The sequence below is a fragment of the Nomascus leucogenys genome, chromosome 6 (genome assembly GCF_006542625.1).
Source record: "Nomascus leucogenys isolate Asia chromosome 6, Asia_NLE_v1, whole genome shotgun sequence".
Taxonomy (NCBI): Eukaryota; Metazoa; Chordata; class Mammalia; order Primates; family Hylobatidae; genus Nomascus; species Nomascus leucogenys.
In genome coordinates, this window is record NC_044386.1 from 45447583 (window position 1) to 45469687 (window position 22105).

The 22105-nt window shown below is 39.1% G+C and overlaps 1 protein-coding gene across 2 annotated transcripts in view; it reads left to right on the forward strand.

Annotated features, from left to right (window-relative positions):
• The window catches only part of NEDD4 (NEDD4 E3 ubiquitin protein ligase), a 165593-nt gene extending 144057 nt beyond the window's left edge, over positions 1-21536 (forward strand). For both annotated transcript variants that reach the window (XM_003266957.4, XM_003266958.4), the window contains 14 exons: positions 96-150; positions 241-299; positions 1637-1702; positions 6498-6727; positions 7294-7415; positions 7504-7574; positions 9543-9638; positions 9968-10041; positions 10300-10360; positions 14173-14232; positions 14314-14421; positions 15356-15452; positions 17884-17956; positions 18468-21536. In XM_003266957.4, the coding sequence (XP_003267005.1) occupies positions 96-150; positions 241-299; positions 1637-1702; positions 6498-6727; positions 7294-7415; positions 7504-7574; positions 9543-9638; positions 9968-10041; positions 10300-10360; positions 14173-14232; positions 14314-14421; positions 15356-15452; positions 17884-17956; positions 18468-18570 (1275 nt within the window). In that variant the 3' untranslated portion in view covers positions 18571-21536. The remainder of the gene's footprint in view (positions 1-95; positions 151-240; positions 300-1636; positions 1703-6497; positions 6728-7293; positions 7416-7503; positions 7575-9542; positions 9639-9967; positions 10042-10299; positions 10361-14172; positions 14233-14313; positions 14422-15355; positions 15453-17883; positions 17957-18467) is intronic.
• The last annotated feature ends 569 nt before the right edge of the window (positions 21537-22105 follow it).

Consider the following 22105-nt stretch of genomic DNA (forward strand, 5'->3'; position numbering starts at 1 on the left):
ATGCAAGTTAAATTACCCATATAACCAGTGTTATTTTTCTATCCATTCATCTAAAACCCTATCCTAAAATAATTGAAATACATTCTTAATTATAGCCAGGATGGGAAGAGAGAACTCACACAGATGGAAGAATCTTCTACATAAATCACAGTATGTGCAGTGCGATTTTTCATTATGTTATTTTTTGTAATAAATTTTATGTGTGAGAAAGTACATCTTTTTTCTTTTTCTTCCCTTCAGATATAAAAAGAACACAATGGGAAGATCCTCGGTTGGAGAATGTAGCAATAACTGGACCAGTAAGTCTCTCTGTGCCAGTGTGCTCTGATGGGACTGTCCTCTCACCTGTCTCTTCAAGAGCAGATAGTCAAGGGCATAACCCTACAGGCATTGAGAGTAAAGCACATATTCTCTCCTCTCCCCCATTTCCCATACTCCAAGTCTCCGTTATTTGAAAAGATTCTATAACGTCATTATCCTTACCCTACGCAATAGCAGTGGGGGACAAGTGAGCCAGACAGTCAGAATGCTAAGGCAGTGTGGGCTGCTGAGCTCTGGCTGGTGGCTCCCACTGTCTGAACAAGAATGATGACAGTCCTCCACAAATCAGAGAGGAGCAGAGAGTGTATGCGGATGAGGAAGCAGCAGCACCCTATCCACTCCAGGGTCATTCTTAAATTTTTTGATAGAAATCAAGCCAGGCTCACACCTGTAATTCCAGCACTTTGGGAGGCCAAGGCAGGTGGATCATCTGAGGTCAGGAGTTTGAGATCAGCCCGGCCAAGGTGGTGAAACCCTGTCTCTGCTAAAAATGCAAAAAAAATCAGCTGGGCATGGTGGCAGGTATCTGTAGTCCCAGCTACTTGGGAGGCTGAGGCAGGAGAATTACTTGAATCCAGGAGGTGGAGGTTGCAGTGAGCTGAGATTGCACCACCACACTCCAGCCTGGGCGACAGATCAAGACTCCATCTCAAAAAAAAAAAGAAAAAAAGAAAAAGAAATCATTGTAAATGCCCAGTATGTAAGACACATCCACACTTAAGTATAAATATTGCCATGTATGATAATTGTACTACTCTTGAGTCAGATTGATAGGAAAATTATCCTTTTTTATAGCAGCTTTTTCCATTTTATTCAGATTTTTTCTAATTCATAAAAATAAATAAAACTGAAGATACCGCTTTTTATTACTATTTACTATCTCAACATGTAGTCCTTTAATAGCTCAAAAAGGCAACTCCTTGGAGTTCAAGGAAAAGGTACACTTTTCACATTGTCCCTTTAATGGAGAAATCACTTTGAAAGCCTCTTTAGAAATGGAAATTTTTGTTTCTAATATTTCTCTACCTGGAAGAAATTTCCTATTTCTGGCATGCTGCATTTTAAGTATATTGCATAATGAAAATTACAGCCATAGGAATTGCTGAATATAATTTTATCTTAAACAGAGAAATTAAATATTTTAAAGTTTAAAGTTTTGTATTTGTTTTTCTTCTAATTAAACTTTTGTTTCCAAATATTTTTCTTTTAATGCCCTTAACTTAGGTTCATAAAATACCCTGCAGGGAACTTTAAAAATTGTTCCAGAATAAAAACAACCTAAATTTCTTTATTTTTCCAAAATTTCCAACTAAAGGCAGTGCCCTACTCCAGGGATTACAAAAGAAAGTATGAGTTCTTCCGAAGAAAGTTGAAGAAGCAGGTTAGTGGTATTTGTAATAAATACTTAAGAGTCATTAATATATAGATGGAAAGTAATGGGAAATGTTTTTTTAAAGTAATAATTTGTTCTATATTTGTAACAACTTTGAGTGAACAGTTTTTCCTAGAGAAAGGATGCTCATTTTTTGAGTAGCTGTGATATATCACTACAGACCATAATTACTTTATGTCTTTATTTTTCAATATATTTTATAATATAGAAAAATGGCATTTAAAGTTTGCTTTCCAGAGCTCTAACCTGGTGTATCCTTGTGGGGTTTATGGGGCTTGATCTTTGTAGAATCTGAGCAAGAGTGGCTCAGGAAATTATCTTCTGGCCTAGTCTTTGACTGTGTTGGAGGACTCTCTGGATTTTTTTATGACTTTGTTGTTTTCCAGCGAAAGTCATTCATTCTCTACAGCTTCAAATGTAATGTCTCTGCATCATTTAAAAATACAGTCATGAGCGGAACTGTGCTTCCTTATGTTTATCAGTTATGTTCACTACACTTTTTCCCATCACCACATATGCAATATGTTTGGAACTAAACTCATCATCTGCCATCTATTTCATTTCTGTTGGTGTCTACTGGTTTTAACGCCTCTCTCACTTGCTCATCCTGTCCTCCTTTGCCTGCAGTTTAGGAATACTACCACTAGGTGGCCATATTGAGTTATACTTTCTTGCATTCTAAGCCAGAAGCTGGCTTTCACAAAGATTCAAGATGGTGGGTCGGCTACCTCAGATTTTCACCCAAATTTTTAACAGAAATAAAACATGATAGTTTTTCTAGTGTAAACATTTTATGCCCTAATAAAATCCTTAAATATCATCAACTTTCTAAACTCATTTTTAAGGATAATTTTGTGAGCCAGGCGCAGTAGCACACGCCTGTAATCCCAGCACTTTGGGAGGTCGAGGTGGGTGGATCACTTGAGGTCAAGAGTTCGAGACCAGCCTGGCCAACATGGTGAAACCCCCGTCTCTACTAAAAATACAAAAATTAGCTAGGTGTGATGGTGCACACCTGTAATCCTGGCTACTCGGGAGGCTGAGGCAGGAAAACCGCTTGAACCCAGGAGGCAGAGGTTGCAGTGAGCCAAGATTGCACCACTGCACTCCAGCCTGGGCAACAGAGTGAGACCCTGTCTCAAAAAAAAAAAAGAAAAAAAAAAACGAATAACTTTGTGTCAAAATTTCCCTGGAAATTTGTTTTCTACTTCTAGACTTTGGGATTTTAAATGTTTGCTGATTTATTGTTCTGTTAAATGTTTTCATTGTTAATGAGAATATGCTGGAGGAATAGAAGCACTAGCTTCTCCATTTGCCACTCTGAGTGGTTGAAACATGTTGTAGTATCTAATTGTTAATGTCTTCCAGGCAGCAGAAGATGGGAGAATGCCATTACAGGCCACAAAATACAAAAAAAAAAAACAAAGATAAAAGCAATTATATTCGTTGATCTCTCACTGCATACCAGGCATTCTTCTTAGAAGTTTACATGTGTTATTCATTTACTATCTACAATAACTCTGTAAGGAAGGGACTATTACATTTCACAGATGAGGAAACTGAGGCACAGAGAGAATAGGCAATGTGATCAAGTCCCATGGTTATTAAGTAGAAAAACTAAGTGGTCTAGCTCCAGATCCCATGTTCCTAAGCAACATGACATATCATATTGGTGACTAAGAGAATTAAGAGAGAAATTAATTAATTTGTGTGGAAATTACCCAGAATGCAACAAAGGCATGTAAAGGGATAAACATATAAAAGAAAGGTTAAAAGACATGAAGTCACTCCAGAAGGAGGGGACCAAGATCATGAGGAGAAGGCTAAGAATATGAATTCTCACATTAATAAAAAGGCCCAAGCAGTACTTTAAAAATAAAATCTGTATCTAGACACATCATAGCAAAAGAGCAGAACACTTAGAATATAAGAACGTGTAGCACCAAAACAGAAATAAAGAATATTAAAAACACCAGGTGCAGTGGCTCATGCCTGTAATCCCAGCACTTTGGGAGGCTGAAGCAGGAGGATTACTTGAGCTCAGGAGTTCAAAGCTGCACTGAGCTATAATCATGCCACTGCACTCAGCCTGGATGACAGAGCAGTACTCTGTCTCAAAAAAAAACACAAAAATTAAAAACTGATGCTTGAAAGCCGTGCACTGTCTTTAACCTTTTCCTCTTCCTTATCCTCAACATCTTGTAGTTAGGAATAATGATGGCTAACAATTACCATATGCCAGATACTGTGTAAGCATTTTTAATGCATGGAATTGAAACAACTCCATCTGGGTAGCTATCATTATTATTATCCCTATTTTATAGATGAGGAAACTAATCCTTAGAAAAGACATGTAACCCGCCTAAAGTCTCACTCCTAGTGAACGGTGGAGTTAAGATTTGAACATGGCCAGATTCCAGAATGCATGCACTTGTCTACTACTCAGTTCAAACACTGAAGTTTCTCCTGTAGCCCTCTCTTCTTCCACTACCATTGCGTCTTCACAGGTCCCTCTGTCTTCTCTCACTGAGCTATTCCAGGGGTCTTTAACTGACCAGTGTGCCTCTTGTTTCTCCTCTTTAGAACCACCCTTTGCACCCTGTCCCATCAGCTTCTGAGAACCCAGCAATCTGACCATGTGGCTCCCATACCCAGAAACTCTCTTCCCAACTGCATTTACACTGTCCACCCTCTGGCCCCAGACTACTTTTTCGCATTTTTTCACTATAATCCCTGCTTTCTTTCCCTTCCTCTCCCGTCTTCTCCTTCTGTGCCCTCTAGGTATTAAATGTATCAGACCCCTCATGTATGCTGTTCCTCCATCCTTCCCTCCCTTTCTCTGTCTAAAGACTTCCTCTCAAAGCCTTCTTGATTGCCTCATTTGAAGTCAATAGCTCAGTCTTTTATGCCCCGCAGACATTGCTTCCATCTCTGTCATCAGCAATTGTCCTCCTATTTTAAGTCTCAGAATTAGCAGCATTTATACTTGTTTTTCACATATGCACCAGATGAGAAACTCCTTGAGGAAGCAACGACATCTTACCCTATGTTTTTATTCCCTTTATTCCCCATCGTTGACCCTACTACAATACCACCTGGCCCAGAGTAGGCCTTTGATAAATGCTTACCTGCACCAGCTGCCTAGTATCCAGTCTAAAGTTGCTTTTCTGCAAGCTTACCATTTTTTTAATGACATAAGCAGTATAGGAAACTGCTCATATCATGCTTATATTGCTTATATCAACTGCTTACATTATTATATTTCTATAGAGCTTTCCATTTTCCCTAAATAAATTGAAAATGAAATTGATTTTTTTTCCTTAGAGCTAACCTTTTTTGGAGGTGACAGAATATTGATGGCATGTTTTCTCTTACTGGTTTCCCCTGGAAATTTGCCCATGAAGTACTGAGGAATAAAATATTTAGATATATCTTTTGTAAAATTTACAATAAGTTCTGCCTAAATCATAGTTGTGTACATTTGTCACATAAGCAAAGAAGGTACTAAAGATTAGTGAGGCAATGTAGCTCCATTAATTAAGAGCACAGACTCAGGAGCTAAGACTTTGTTGTCTTCTTCAGTTTTATGTGTAAAATGAAGACAATAATAGTAGCTTTTGCATAGTGTTGTTATAAGGTTAAATGAGTTAACCTACCATTCCAGGGGACCCATGCCTGGCTGTATTAGTCCGTTTTCACGCTGCTGATAAAGACATACCCGAGACTGGGCAATTTACAAAAGAAAGAGGTTTATTGGACCTACAGTTCCACATGGCTGGGGAGGCCTCACAATCATGGCAGATGGCAAGGAGGAGCAAGTCACATCTTAACGTGGATGGCAGCAGGCAAAGAGAGAGCTTGTGTATAGAAACCATTAGATTTCGTGAGACCCACTCACTATCACGAGAACAGTGCGGGAAAGACCCGCCCCCATAATTCAATCACCTCCCACTGGGTTCTTCCCATGACACGTGGGGATTGTGGGAGTTACAATTCAAGATGAGATTTGGGTAGGGACACAACCAAAATATATCACTGGCACAGTCTGTAAATGTCACCATATGTTAATGAGTGAAGGAAGACAGACTCCAGGGAGGAAAGTAGAGGTAGGGAAAACCCTGAACAGACAGGCACAACAGCTAGCAGGCAGTGGCTGTCCTACAGGTCACAGAACGGTGTTCATTGGAACTTAATATGAAAAGGACTGTTAACGAAATGCCTTCATGGGGGCATTACCATCACCATCAATAGCTTCTTTAGGCCAGGTGCAGTGGCTCATGGCTATAACCTCAGCACTTTGGGAGGCCAAGGCGGGAGGATTGCTTGAGCTTAGGAGTTTGAGACCAGCCTGGGCAAGATGGCAAGACCTCAAAAACTTAAAAAATTAGCCAGGCATGATGGCATGCGCCTATGGTCCAGTTACTTAGGAATCAGAAGCAAGAGGATCACTTGAGCCCACGAGGTCGAGGCTGCAGTAAGCCATGTTCACGCCACTGCACTCCAGCCTGCACTACAGAGCTGTCTCAAAAAAAAAAAAAAAAAAAAGGCATCTTCAGATATAAAGAAGTCTATATTACAAAGTGATTAGAGAAAATGCAGGAACTCTCTCATACCATAGAGGAAACCAAGACAATATACGTAGTTGTGTTTTCCCTGAGTATATTATATAAGGAAAAAGAGACTTGGACACAGGGTGTAGAGGGAATGGTATAACTTTATGAGAGATAGGTTTGTTATTATGTTGAACTGATTTAAACAATAAGTCTCTCCTCTGGATTTTCAGAATGACATTCCAAACAAATTTGAAATGAAACTTCGCCGAGCAACTGTTCTTGAAGACTCTTACCGGAGAATTATGGGTGTCAAGAGAGCAGACTTCCTCAAGGCTCGACTGTGGATTGAGTTTGATGGTGAAAAGGGATTGGATTATGGAGGAGTCGCCAGAGAATGGTTCTTCCTGATCTCAAAGGAAATGTTTAACCCTTATTATGGGTTGTTTGAATATTCTGCTACGTAAGTACCTTTACAATGATTATAGACAGAAAAAGAAAAATCACTGTTTTAAAAGTAAGAGTCGGCCGGGCGCAGTGGCTCACGCCTGTAATCCCAGCACTTTGGGAGGCCGAGGCAGGTGGATCACGAGGTCAGAAGATCGAGACCATCCTGGCTAACACGGTGAAACCCTGTCTCTACTAAAAATACAAAAACTTACCCAGGTGTGGTGGCGGGCGCCTGTAGTCCCAGCTACTCAGGAGGCTGAGGCGGGAGAATCGCTTGAACCTGGGAGGCGGAGGTTGCAGTGAGCTGAGACCATGCCATTGCACTACAGTCTGGGCGACAGAGCAAGACTCCATCCCAAAAACAAACGAACAAACAAAACTTTGTTTATACATTCATCTGCCAAAGGACATTTGGGTTATTTCCACTTTTTGACAGAAATTACTACTTTTAAAACCATTAAATCCAGTGGAGGAATGTGGTTCTAACAGTGACAACTCTTAAAAGAGGAGGATTATTTATAATTATTTGCCATATTAAAGTTTTTCAGATGAAGTATTTAAATGGGGTTGTCTTTACAGGGACAATTATACCCTACAGATAAATCCAAACTCTGGATTGTGTAACGAAGATCACCTCTCTTACTTCAAGTTTATTGGTCGGGTAGCTGGAATGGCAGTTTATCATGGCAAACTGTTGGATGGTTAGTATTAAGTATAAACTTTTTACAATGTAATTACTTGTTTTCTTTTACTTGGTAATCATTCTAAATATATTTGTTTTTTTGCAAGGTTTTTTCATCCGCCCATTTTACAAGATGATGCTTCACAAACCAATAACCCTTCATGATATGGAATCTGTGGTATGTCTTTTTCACTTGTAGTATAGATGAAGTATAATTTAACAAGCACCTTGAACATTTTGAAGAATTTGCTTTTAATTACATGGAAATTAATATATTATCATGTTTCAAAATACAAATGAACTTTTTCCTTAACATTTTATTATGAAAATTTTCTAACATATAATAAAGTTGGAAGAACTTTACATTGGACACTTGCATATCCACTACTCACAATTGCTTTTTTCTAGATTTACTTTATCACATACCTATCTGTCTATCCATCAGTCTATCTTAGTTTCTTCATGCATTTCAGAATAAGTTATAGATAACATTAAATATCCCACTAAATACTTCAATAGGTTGTACAAGTTATGTATCTTTTGAATCAGTATTTGCATTATGATCTTTTATGATGAATGTTGTATATATATATACATGCACATATATATGTGCATATATATAATATACATATATAATATACATATATAATATATAAATACATAATATACGTATATAATATACGTATATAATATATAGAAATATATAATATACATATATAATATATGTATATAATATATATATATATATAATATATATATATGTATTTTTTTTTGAGACAGAGTCTCGCTCTGTTGCCAAGCTGGAGTGCAGTGGCGTGATCTCGGCTCACTGCAACCTCTGCTTTCCAGGTTCAAGCATTTCTCTGCCTCAGCCTCCTGTGTAGCTGGGACTACAGGCACACGCCACCACACTCAGCTAATTTTCGTATTTTTAGTAGAGACAGGGTTTCACCATGTTCGCCAGGATGGTTTCCGTCTTTTGACCACATGATCTGCCCGCCTCAGCCTCCCAAAGTGCTGGGATTACAGGCATGAGCCACCGTGCCCGGCCAAATGGTGTATATTTTTTAAATGGCAGTCGAAAGGCAAAGCATTATGGTTAGGCTCCTAGAAAAAAACAGAAGCCCAAGGATTACACTCCGGACTGTAGCCATGTTGTTTCCTGTGCTGCTGAATAGCCTCACACGATGTGTGCACACATGAACTCCAGGACATCTTCCTTAGTACCAAGTTCATTTTTTATTCTTTTCTTATTACATATTAACAGCACAAACAGTGTGATTCTTTATAAATCATAAGATTGCACAGTTATTTGAGTTGGTTCACTGAGCCTCTATATGTATTTAGAGATTTTTCTTTAACTCGGGCTGCGTATAAACAGTGGCCTCCTCGTAGCTACTTAAACATTTCACACACAGTGCCGGGCATGGGGGTGCGCAACTGTAATCCCAGCACTTTGGGAAGCTGAGGCGGGTGGATCACTTGAGATCAGGAGTTTGAGACCAGCCTCGCCAACATGGTGATACACTGTCTCTACAAAAAAATACAAAAATTAGCCGGGCTTGGTGGTGCGTGCCTGTAGTCCCAGCTACTGGGGAGGCTGAAATAGGAGGATCACTTGAGCCAAGGATGTCGAGGCTGCAGTGAGCCACGATCGCCCCACTGCACTCCAACCTAAGGGATAGAGCGAGACCCTGTCTCAAAAAAAAAAAAAAAAATTAAATTAAAAAATAAAAATAAAACATTTAACACGAAATCACATAGGCATATGAGGAATGCGTTAAGTGCCCCTGGATATTCAAAGAAGTTAGATTTTGTCTGAAAACTTCTGTATTCATTCCTTTAACTGGATAATAAAATCTGTACCTCCACTGCTTCCACATAAACATAGATTCTGAACTTTTAAGCAGGCACCAATTGATTGATTGATTGATGCGTTTTTACTCTTGCCCTTACCTGTCATCCGTCTCTTTTTGTAGTACACACACATACACACATACATTTTTGTTTATGTATGTGTGTAAGTAAAGGATGTCCATCTGACCTCTCATCTTTTACTCAATTATTCAGACCTTCTACACACTGTTTTTTGCAATTTCAGGTGTGTTATGTATACACATTTTAAATATGTAATTTTCCCATCTAGGATAGTGAATATTACAATTCCCTAAGATGGATTCTTGAAAATGACCCAACAGAATTGGACCTCAGGTTTATCATAGATGAAGAACTTTTTGGACAGGTTTGTGAATTCTGATCAGTTAAAATGGCACATAAATTGTGAAACAAATGTTTAGATGTTAATACGTACACTTAATACATTCCTAGGCTCTGTTTTTACATTTATTTTCCAGTAACAAAAGCTGTCTCTGAGCAAGAATTTTGTACTTTCTTTAACATTTGACTTGTTCCATATTTATTTTAGTAAAACTAGTATTTTAAGTTTTCTTAGCTTTTAACTTTTGACTGGACTTAATTTAAAATACCGAGTTTCTCTTATAACTACAATATGTATACTTTTTAAATTTTTCTCACTAAAATAACATATCAAGTTATTGTGTTTAATTTTAGACACACCAACATGAGCTGAAAAATGGTGGATCAGAAATAGTTGTCACCAATAAGAACAAAAAGGAATATATTTAGTAAGTATTTTATTAATAAGTTATTTTATTAGATATAATTTTGTACTTTATTCCAAAAAGACTCTTCTTACCATCTTTCTCTGTCCCCTTGGCCAGAATCTCAGTGTTCTTTTTCTCTGTCACAATGCAGTAGCAAGCACTCATATTCAGCTTTTACCTTGGGCTCAGCTAGCCTTTAGTTTTTGTTTCTAACTGGAATAATTGTGCCTCAGAATTTTGTTTTGGTTCACATGAAAATGAAATGTTGTTTCTTTTTAGTCTTGTAATACAATGGCGATTTGTAAACCGAATCCAGAAGCAAATGGCTGCTTTTAAAGAGGTATTCATTTTCTTGTATTTGCTCTTCCATACTGTCACAGTATAACCTATCAGTTTCAAATATTAGGCCTTATGACATCTGAGAAAAATAAGTATATGGCTTGTTTTGTGAAATCATTCTAAATTATATTTTTATATTAACTAAATATTCCATTCAGTCATTCAACAAGTCTAGACAATAAACATGGACAGGTCCCCTTTCCCCCGAGCCTTTTCCCTATTCCATTCTCTTCACCTTAGGACAGCAAAAGAACAAGAGTGCTTTAGGGATAGTATAACATATTGTTTGTTTTTCTAAATAGGATCACCTTATATGTTTTGTTTTGTGACTTACTTCTTTTTTTTTTGAGTGTGTCACTCTGTCGCCCAGGCTGGAATGCAGTGGCATGATCTCGGCTCACTGCAACCCGCACCTCCCGGGTTCAAGCAATTCTTCTGCCTCAGCCTCCCAAGTAGCTGGGATTACAGGTGCCTGCCACCATGCCTGGCTAATTTTTGTATTTTTAGTAGAGACAGGGTTTCACCATGTTGGTCAGGCTGGTCTCAAACTCAAACTCCTGACCTCAAGTGATCCATTCACCTTGGCCTCCCAAAGTGCTGGGGTTACAGGTGTGAGCCACCATGCTCGGCCTACTTTCTTCCTTTATCAGATATTTATTGGGGATATTTACATGTGAAGACATATAGCTGCCTTTCTTTGTTGCTATATTTTATTCAGAATATAAATTAAAAAGTTACTTAAACTTTTCTAATTGGTAGACAGATTGTCAGAGCACTCATTTCTTAAGCTAACTTACAATCTTCTGTTAAATATGTATCTGGCTGGGTGTGGTGGCTCATGCCTATAATCCCAACACTTGAGGAGGCTGAGGCGGGAGGATTGCTTGAGCCCAGGAGTTTGAGACCAGTGTGGACAGCATAGGGAGACCTTATCTCTATAAAAAATTAAAAATTTGGGCACGGTGGCTCACGCCTGTGATCCCAGCAGTTTGGGAGTCCGAGGTGGGCAGATTGCCTGAGGTCAGGAGTTTGAGACTAGTCTGGCTAATGTGAAACCCTGTCTCTACTAAAAATACAAAAAAATTAGCCGGACATGGTGGTGTGCACCTGCAGTCCCAGCTATTCGGGAGGCTGAGGCAGGGGAATTGCTTGAACCTGAGAGGCAGAGGTTGCAGTGAGCCGAGATCGCGCCACTGCACTCCATCCTGGGCAACAGAGCAAGACTCCGTCTCAAAAAAAAAAAATTAGCCTGGTGTCATGGCATGTGCATATGGTCACAGCTACTTGGGAGGCTGAGGCTGGAGGATCACTTGAGTCTGGGAAGTTGAGGCTACAGTGAGCTATGAGCTATGATGGCACTACTGCACTCCAGTCTGGGCTACAGAGTGAAACCTTGTCTCTAAAATGTGTGTGTGTGTGTGTCACATACTTTCTCATAAATTCACTATTGAGTACTATGTGTATGGTGCTGTACCAGGCCAAAAGACATAGGTCCTGTTATTAAGGGATGTATGATGTAAAGAGTGAAATGAACAGAGGCAAGCATAAAGTGCTAGGTGAGCACAGAAGAGAAGTACAAACCAGGGAGGGGCAAAGGAAGGGACAAAGAAGGACTAGAGGGATTGGCCAACCATGGAGAAGAGGGAAATGCAGTTCTAAGCAGCAGGAGCAGCATATGTGAAGTCTGGCAATAAGGCAGGCTGTACCCACAGGCAGTTGAGTATATGCTGGGTGAGAGAATGCAAGAGGGAAACAATCAGCCTGCGGAGCTAACAGACCAGCTTATCCAGGGCCTGTGTGTGAAGTGGTAGAGTTCGGAGTTTTCTCTGAATTTCAGTGAGGGAGAAGGAAGGTAGCATTAAAGGCTATTAACCAATAAGACACCAAGATTCAATTTATGTTTTAGATCATTCTGGAAGTGCTATGTAGAGCAAGTTAGAGGAGAGCCAGACTAGCAGCAGAGACTTCCCAGCAGAGTTGGGAAAGTGCTACAGTAATCTTGGTGAGAAATGGTAAGGAATTAAGGGAATGGTGAGGGAGTTGAGATAGGAATGGTAAGGGAGTGAAGATAGTGGTGGTGGTCAGAGCTGCATGTGCATTTGAATGGCATTCAGAAAGGGAGACTTAAAGGATAGAGATGTATGGATTTGGGGATCATCTGCCTAAGTGTAGTGAAGCTGTGAACTCGATACGATGGAAAATGTGAAAGGGCTGTGAAAGTGGATGGCCTCACATGTGGAGAGAGACCTGGGAACACCAGCATCTTAACTGTTGTTTTGAATGGATTGTTTATGAATGGACAGTTTAGAGCATGGGAAAAAAAAAAAAAAAAAAAAAAAAAAACAGGAGACTGCAAAGGAAATAAGGAAATATATATATATATATATATATATATATATTTTTTTTTTTTTTTTTTGAGACGGAGTCTCATTCTATCGCCCAGGCTGGAGTGCAGTGGCGCGATCTCGGCTCACTGCAGGCTCCGCCTCCCGGGTTTACGCCATTCTCCTGCCTCAGCCTCCCAGCTGGGACTACAGGCGCCCGCCACTGCGCCTGGCTAATTTTTTGTATTTTTAGTAGAGACGGGGTTTCACGTGATAGCCAGGATGGTCTCGATCTCCTGACCTTGTGATCCGCCCGTCTCAGCCTCCCAAAGTGCTGGGATTACAGGCGTGAGCCACCGCGCCCGGCCGGAAATAAGGAAATTAACAGAGGCAGACAGAAAGGTATCAAGAGTAGAAGAGTTTCAATAGCAAAGGTGGTTTTAATCATATACTGCAAAGAAGTCAAATACGATAAGGAATTAAATGTGTTTATTAGATATAGCTGCAAAGCCATCTTTGACTTTTTCCAGAACAATTTCAAGGAAGCTGTAGTGTAGAAGTCCGATTGCAGTGGGTTGAGGGTTAGATGGGAGGTGAGTGAATGGATTTGGTAAGTGCATAACACTGTCAAGAACTTGGCTGTGAAGGGAAAAAGAGTCATTAGTTTTGTTTGTTTGTTTGTTTGTTTTGCTTTGTTTTAAAGGTAGATATGGGTTGAGCAAATTTAAATGCATACAGAGTGAGCCAGTAAAGAGAAAGATATCTAGTGAGATGACCTCTCTGAGGAGCAGGTGAAGCACAGGTGCAGGTCTAGCCTGAAAGAAGAGGCAGCACCTCTGTCTTCCACTGCGGCGGGAAGGAGGCCATGATGGGTGTTCGTGATGGTTGGGACGCAGGGATGCAGAAGCTTGAGGGAGTTCCATCGTGCTTAATTGCCTCTTTTCCCTCAAATAGAACTTACACTTACCTACTGTAAAGAAGGGGTGATGTGGAGGCTTGAGAAGGATGGGAAATTTGTTTGTTGTTGTTGTTCTTGTTGTTTTGAGACAGGATCTCACTTTGTTGCCGAGGCTGGAATACCTCAGCCTCCCCAGTAGCTGGGACCACAGGTTCACACCACCATGCCTGGCTAATTTTTGTATTTTTTTGTAAAGACGGTGTTTCACCATGTTTCCCAGGCTAGTCTCAAATTCCTTGGCTGAAGCAGTCCACCCACCCGGCCTCCCAAAGTGCTGGGATTACAGGCATGAGCCACCCGTCTGGCCACAGGAAGTTTTAAAAATAGCCACTTTGAGGAATAAATGAGAGAGAACAGACTGTGCACATGTACATTTTCTGGCCAATATTGAGATCTCAGTGAAGAGCCCATGATTGTGTAGTGGTAGAAACTTGTGTGGATGTGGGATTCCTCCAGTGGCATCCAGAAGCTGAGGCACAGGAAAGGCCATTGGCCCTGCCCATCAAGTTTTTAAATACATCTTTTTTCTAGGGATTCTTTGAACTAATACCACAGGACCTCATCAAAATTTTTGATGAAAATGAACTAGAGGTAAGACATAACATTTTATGTTGAAACAGAAATTTTGAACCCATTATTTTCCTTGTTTATAATTTGACATTTCTTATGTAGCTTCTTATGTGTGGACTGGGAGATGTCGATGTGAATGACTGGAGGGAACATACAAAGTATAAAAATGGCTACAGTGCAAATCATCAGGTTATACAGTGGTTTTGGAAGGTAATTTGAAACTTTTATTTTCGTAAATTACTTTTTGATAGATCAAATCATATTTAAGTCAACTCTTGATTAACTATACTGGTGGATTACACTTAACTGATACAGAAAAATATACAGACCAGCAAAAATTATCTTTGGTTTTGTACTGTATACATGCACCTTCTGGGTCTGTAACTATTACTAGGTAAGTAAAATGTTCAGAAGGTAGTAAGTGGAATGACAGGCTGAGACAGGCACTTAGTTTTCTACTAAAGTGGGGACTGAAAGAACTTGTAATAACCTGCAGGGTATTCCTAGGGACTCCTGGATGGCTCTTTTAAAATTTCTCATAGAGAAATAGGTATGCCATTCAATAATATTAATATAATGTGTTTTTTGAGATGGAGTCTCCCTCTGTCTCCCAGGCTGGAGTGCGATGGTGCAATCTCGGCTCACTGCCACCTCCAACTCCCATGTTCAAGCAATTCTCTTGCCTCAGCTTCCCGAGTAGCTGGGATTACAAGTATGCACCACCATGCCTGGTTATTTTTTATTTTTAGTAGAGACGGGGTTTCACCTTGTTGGCCAGGCTGGTCTCAAACTCCTGACCTCAAGTGATCCACCCACCTCAGCCTCCCAAAGTGCTGGGGATTATAGGCATGAGCCACTGCACCCAGCATATAATTTTTAAAAGTCATGAATCATATCTCAACAGAAATCTTGTTACTTCACTAGGTTATAATCCCATTCTAAAAAGTTGCCATTGTAGCCTTAGAAATAAAGTTTTCAAGAACTTTATAAACCACCTATAAACAAAAATTTAACTAAAAGAAACATCCACATCTAGTAAGGGATTATTAATATTCTAACTAAATTCTGATAGTTTATGTTTCAGGATAATTTGTTTACCTTTTTCCCAGTGCTATTCCCTAAATGATGTTTTTATCTTATTCAGGCTGTTTTAATGATGGATTCAGAAAAAAGAATAAGATTACTTCAGTTTGTCACTGGCACATCTCGGGTGCCTATGAATGGATTTGCTGAACTATATGGTAAGGATTTTCCATAGATCATTAAAAAAATGGAATAATGCCTATTGTCTTTTTCATGGCTGATGAATCCTCAAGCTTCCATCATTTACTAATACTTAGCTTAATTTTAAAAAGAATTAAGATTTTGAAAGTGATACCATTAGGAACACTGGAGTAGGCTAAAATATATTTACACCTTCTAATCAGATAATAAAGGGGAAAACTGGAAACATCAAATGATTTGAGTCACTTTCCATTCTTTAACTTCAAATTCTATGCCAAGTATGCATCAGTTACAGAAAAAGCATTACCTTGGCCGGGAGGGGTGGCTCACACCTGTAATCCTAGCACTTCGGGAGGCCGAGGCAGGCAGATCACTTGAGGTCAGGAGTTCAAGACGAACCTAGCCAACACAGTGAAACCCTGTCTCTACCCAAAAATACAAATATTAGCTGGGCTTGGTGGTGCACACCTGTAGTCCCAGCTACTTAGGAGGCTGAGGCAGGAGAATTGCTTGAGCCCAGGAGGCGGAGGTTGCAGTGAGCTGAGATCACACCACTGTAGTTCAGCCTGGTCGACAGACTGAGACCCTGTCTCAAAAAAAAGAAAAAGCATTACTTCTAATGTGATAGTTCAGGATAGCATTTGAAGTTTCACAGAATGTTACTAAGTGTATTTTTAAAAAAATAAAAACAAACAGTCATGGTTGAATACCTTTGGGGAAATGCTGGACTAAACAAAGTTAAATGGATTTCTTCATGACTTTTGTAGAAACTTTACTGTTAGAAGAAAACAAAAGCATTGTTTCCCAAACTTACTTGATCATGAAATCTTTTTTTTTTTTCCTTTCAAGATAGGGGTGGAGAATCTCATTAGGCTACTATTTTTCATTTCTTGGGGGAGGCAGCAGGACTGGGAAGAAGACTGCACATATCTCTTGATTTTCAGAATAGTTAATGCAGTTTTAGGTAAAGTAAGATTCTATGTATTCTATCAAATTATTTTCCAGTTGATGTGTAAAACTGGAAGTGTGTTTTGTTTAAAAGTGCCATTTCTGATGTAGATTACAGCAACTTTTCTCATATTGATTCATATTCTGTCTATTGGAATGATATTTACTTGCTTTTAAGGAAACCAAGAATCCAAGAATAAATCTTTTAGAAAGGATGTACCTAAAGTGGGAGGCCTACTCAGAACGATGAGTAAGATTAGGATTGTCTTGGGGACTAGAAGTCGGGACTGCTGCCTAAGAAATTGCTAAGCTGAATTTTTTGTGCAAACAGAAGCTGACCATCTGATGGGATAGCTAAACGCTTTCTTCTCCATGGCAAATCTGGTCAGCTTGCCAAGCCTCATTAATGTGTGTTTGCAGAACCGATCAAGCAGCTGCTACTTCTCTACCTAGAGTAATCACTCAAAGTGATTAGCTTTGCCAGTAACCAATTCAGTCATTCTTTGCCTAATTGGACTTCATAGCCTCTTTCTTTTTCATGGTTTCACCTGACTCCCCTTCCTCCATCTTCTCTACCTTAACAAGTTAGTAGCGAAAAATGAAGGCAGGGCAAACAAATGCCCCTTTCCATCTCTGGCCTCTCTTCTCTCTTCTATGTAACCCAGCCCTATAGCCATCCACTGATTTCATGCACTGTTTGAAATTTGGGGCAAATATCCCACACATAGAGCCAGAGTTGTTTGTGTTAGAATACAAAGTCAAATTCTTAGAATATACAGTCAAATTCTTACGTATTTATAGGAAGAAGTTATTTCAAAATGTTAAAATTACAGTATTAGATAGCCAATAAAAAGTAAGTTAAGTCGGCTGGGTGGGGTAGCTCACGCCTGTAATCTCAACACTTTGGGAGGCTGAGGCAGGCAGATCACCTGAGGTCAGGGGTTCGAGACCAGCCTGGCCAACATGGTGAAACCCCGTGTCTACTAAAAATACAAAAATTAGCTGGGTGTGATGGCACACTCCTGGAATCTCAGCTTCTTGGGAGGCTGAGGCATGAGAATCATTTGAATCCAGGAGGTAGAGGTTGCACTGAGCCGAGATCATGCCATTGTACTTCAGCCTGGGTGACAGAGTGAATGGCTTGTGGCCAGGAGTTCAAGACCAGCCTGGGCAACATAGTGAGACCCCCATCTCTACGAAATGAATTTTTTTAAAAGTTAGCCAGGCGTGGTGGTGCACATCTGTAGTCCTGGCTGCTCAGGAGGCTAAAGCAAGAGGATCACTTGAGCCCAGGAGCTTGAGGCTACAGTGAGCTTGAATCATACCACTGCACTCCAGTCTGGGTGACAGAGGGATACTCCATCTCTAAAATATAAATAAATAAATAAATAAACCAGATTAGTTCCCTGCGTGTGTGTAGGTTCTACACTAGAAAAAGTTTTGATATGCCTGGAGATCCCTGTAGAGAGTAAATGAAACCAAATAAATTCTTCCTTGTAGGTTCAAACGGACCACAGTCATTTACAGTTGAACAGTGGGGTACTCCTGAAAAGCTGCCAAGAGCTCATACCTGGTAAGCAGTTGTTTGGACCTTGATAGAACAAAGCCTCAGAGATTGAGGTTCCTCTGACTGTTAGCCTAGCTACAGCAGGGCTAGTCTCCTCTGTGTTATGTCAGTGGCAGGTATGGATTATGGGTAAGGAGGAGTTGGTGACACCCAACGAACAGGTGTTTTGTTACCAAGTCTGCCCAGGCTTGAAGTCCAGGTAGCTGAAGATCAGAGAGACGCATCTAAACTGAGTGATGGGCTGTCCCAAGACGGGCTAGAACATTCCATTTTGGAGGTTGAAGTGGCAGAGAACTCAGACATTTGGAAGATGTGGTGGGGGCAGCACTCCACAAGGAGTTGTGCAGAGTATCCATGCCCAGAACCCAGTCCTACGTCTTACTTCTACCCCTGGTGAAAAGACGTATTTTGGTGCTGTTGGAACACACTCATCATGAATAGCAGCATTGCTCTGTTTGCTCTGGTGGTACTTGCTTTGTCAGTGTCTTTCATAACCAGTTCCTCTCTGTTCTTTCAGTTTTAATCGCCTGGACTTGCCACCTTATGAATCATTTGAAGAATTATGGGATAAACTTCAGATGGCAATTGAAAACACTCAGGGCTTTGATGGAGTTGATTAGATTACAAATAACAATCTATAGTGTTTTTACTGCCATAGTTTTATAACCAAAATCTTGACTTAAAATTTTCCAGGGAACTACTAAAACGTGGCCACTGATTCTTCCCAGATCTTGAAGAAAATCATATAAAAAGCATTTGAAGAAATAGTATGACAGCTTATTTTCAATCACTTTTAAATAATGCATTGCATTTACACAGTTGTTTCATTCTGTCTTTAGAGTTAGGTGCCTGCCTAAAGCCAGGCACCACCACACCTGGCTTTAGAGTTCACACAATAGGATATAAGTCTGGTATGACTTAAATAGTGAATTTTGTCCTTAACATTTACCTCTTGTATAGTATATCTGCCAGGCAGTTTTTTCTTAAACTACTGAGATGATAACTGTGAAATATTTGTGATAAGTGTCATGTGTGAAAAGTTTGATGCATTTTGAGATGGAAAACTGAAATTTGGAAAAAGAAATATTTTACTATTTAGTAAACTACAATATATTTAGTGCTACTTGCAGCTATTTATTATTTTGTAGACCTGCCTTACGCACCTTACTGCCTAGATTTTTGGAAAAAAACTTTGGAAAGTGTGTTACCTATATTTCTAGCCAACTAACTCACAGAAAAACTGTTTACTTCTTCACTTTTGAAGTATTTGGCTTTTGTTAATATGCAGCTTTTACTAAACAGATAGTTCATAAGACATGTGAAGCAAATTCATATTTGCAATGGGTAAAAAGTATTAAAGCCTTTCTCTTGCCTGCATATCCTATTGACCATTGGTATACTCATCACTTTTTCATATTTTAGTGTAGTTAGAAGAATTCCTTCTTCAAACATTAAAGATCCACAAAGCAGTATTTCTAAATATGCCTTGAAGAACTAAATGAAGTGTATAGCACTTGCCTTTACTAGACATTCTTTACACCTGTACAATTATGTAGTAAATATATGTTTACAGGGTTTATCATGTTTACAGATTAAGCTAATTTCTGTAGTCGCGTTTTTATATTTTAGTATCACGCTAGTAAAAAAAACCAAATGATTTGTTTAAAATAACCAAAGAGTTGTTATAATGCATAATTTGTATTAAATTTATTACTATTTCTTATGCCTTTTAAAATACTGTTTACTATGAAGACAATGTTTTTAATTACAAATCCAGAACTCTGTAGGCAAAATGCTACAGTTCAAATCTTCCTTTAACCAAACTGAAGTACATAAAGACCATGTACATGTATCCATCAAACGTTTATTGAATGCTGCGTGCCTAGCGCTATGCTATGCTCTGCGGTAAGAGTTGTCAGCTTCAGAGAAGCTGAGTCCTGATCCTCAAGGAACTTGCAAATGTGTCGATGAATTTGTAAAACAATCCAAAGTAGGGGTAAGCAGAATAAGGCAAAAGGGAAAGTGTTCTAGGTTCCAGCACACCTGCAAAGATAAAGTGTGCCAAGACTGTATTTATATTTCATACTTAAATTGTTTCATCCTTATATTGGAATGATTATATAGAAAATGCTCTTAAAAAGATTAAACCTATTTCTCAGCATGGTATCTTGGTGATTTAGGAATAATTGTAAATATATGTTATGAATCTTCTTAAATATATATATATATACACACCCTGTGAGAACTGTAAAAAGTACCTCTGGTTCTTGGTTTAAGTTTGTTGGGGTATAACATGATGAGTACTCATTAGCACCTGATAGAAATCTGAAATGTGACAGTAGCAAAACCACTTTCTACTTTCCAAACACCACATCATCAGCATGGTTTAGGGGAAGCAATTCACAGATTAATGTCCCCTGCGTTTTGTCTTCACCATTGTCAACCAGCAGTCAAGGATGAGCACCAGGTATAGTCCTGGTTTGATCTCTCACCAGCCATGTGAACTGAAGCAGCTTACTTAACCTCTCTGGATTCATATTTCTTCATCTGTCAAATGAGAATAATCATGCCCACCCGCATTGTCATGCCACATTGTCAGAAGTTCCAGACAGATAAGAAAGCAAAAAGTACTTTGTAAAGTGTTACACAATCAGAAGGTGCTTTGTGCTGACCGTCAGATTGTGTCAAGTCAGGTGTGCAAATTGACCACACTCCCAAAGAATCATTTAAAAGTAAAGTGACTTCTAAGAGACAAGGAAGTAGGAACATATCTGATATTAAATACATAAATAATATAGATACACATGTGTATATCTGTATATGGATCTTACCATCATAATTCATTTTCTTCATATCAGCAAAGTAATAGTAATGTGGGCCAATGCATTTTGGAAATGTCCTCATTATGTAGAATGGAATGTGAAAATCGTTTTTGTTAAAACAGGATTTTGCCACAATTACTTAAATACTATGTTTGTGAACTATCTAAGCATGAGAAAATACAAAGCTTTCTTTTTATCTGGCTGATACTCATTTGGATGACTCTGTGACTCATAGAACATGGTGTTAAATGAGACCAGACTCACTGCCACCAGTCCCCAGCTGCAGACCTTCATCCCCTTCATCTCCCACTAGGGGCTCATGGTCCGGAAAGAACGTGTATCAAGCAACACAGCCCCTTATCCCAGACAGAAAAGTGTCTCAAATGCATTCTACTGCAGGACCGTCAGTAGGATCATTTTCATAAAACAAGGACATCATGTGTTTCTAGAAATTATAAGCATATAACTTTAGCCTACAATCTCTTATTAAAAAATTTTAACAAAATTGTATTACAAATGCATTTCATCAGAACTCAAATTTAAATGGTGTTTGTTTTGGGTTTTTATTTATAATGCTGAAGTTATTCCAATAAGTATCAAGTTAAACACAATTCATTTTTATTATAAACTATTTGACTTTTTAAAATCTTCTGATACAGTAAATATATATATCAAGATTGATGTATCAAAATTTATTGCACACTTTAAAGTGTAAAATCATTTTTTAAAATCTTGAATCCACAAATAAAGTTGTGTTCTGATTTAAAAAAAAAAAAACAGTGGTTCATTATGAAATAGGAGTGTTTCCAAGTCAGTATGCTGGGTGATGTCTTCTGGTCTAGTTCCTTACAGCAAAACGTTAAATTCTCAATGCAACCCTAAACTTACTACCTGATGAACTAACATGATTATAAACTCTCAACCACAGATAATCATTTCCACTTTACAAAAAGGTCGTATTGCATAAGTCTGGTTGTTAGTGAAATAGCCAGAAGATAAAAATAATAGCTAAAAATGGACTGGATTTCAGGCACCTTGCTGCTCATCAAAGAAGCCAGTCTTGTAGCCAACCACTATTTATAACATCATTTCTATGAGAAAAAGAGTTCGGAGTGTTAATTCAGAACGAAGTGTCTTTTCCTCCTTCCTCTCAGGCATGAGAATTAGTTTCCCAGTTAGAAGGGAATCCACTCCCACCCACTCAAGCCAGCCTGGGAAGGTGCTGTTCCAGCCCCCTGTTTCTGCCACAATCCAGACCATAGCTTTTAATTTTGGGGGCCTAGGCCATGGCCCTCTGCTTCCACCTTTCCTGTTCTAGCCAGCTTGGGCAGCA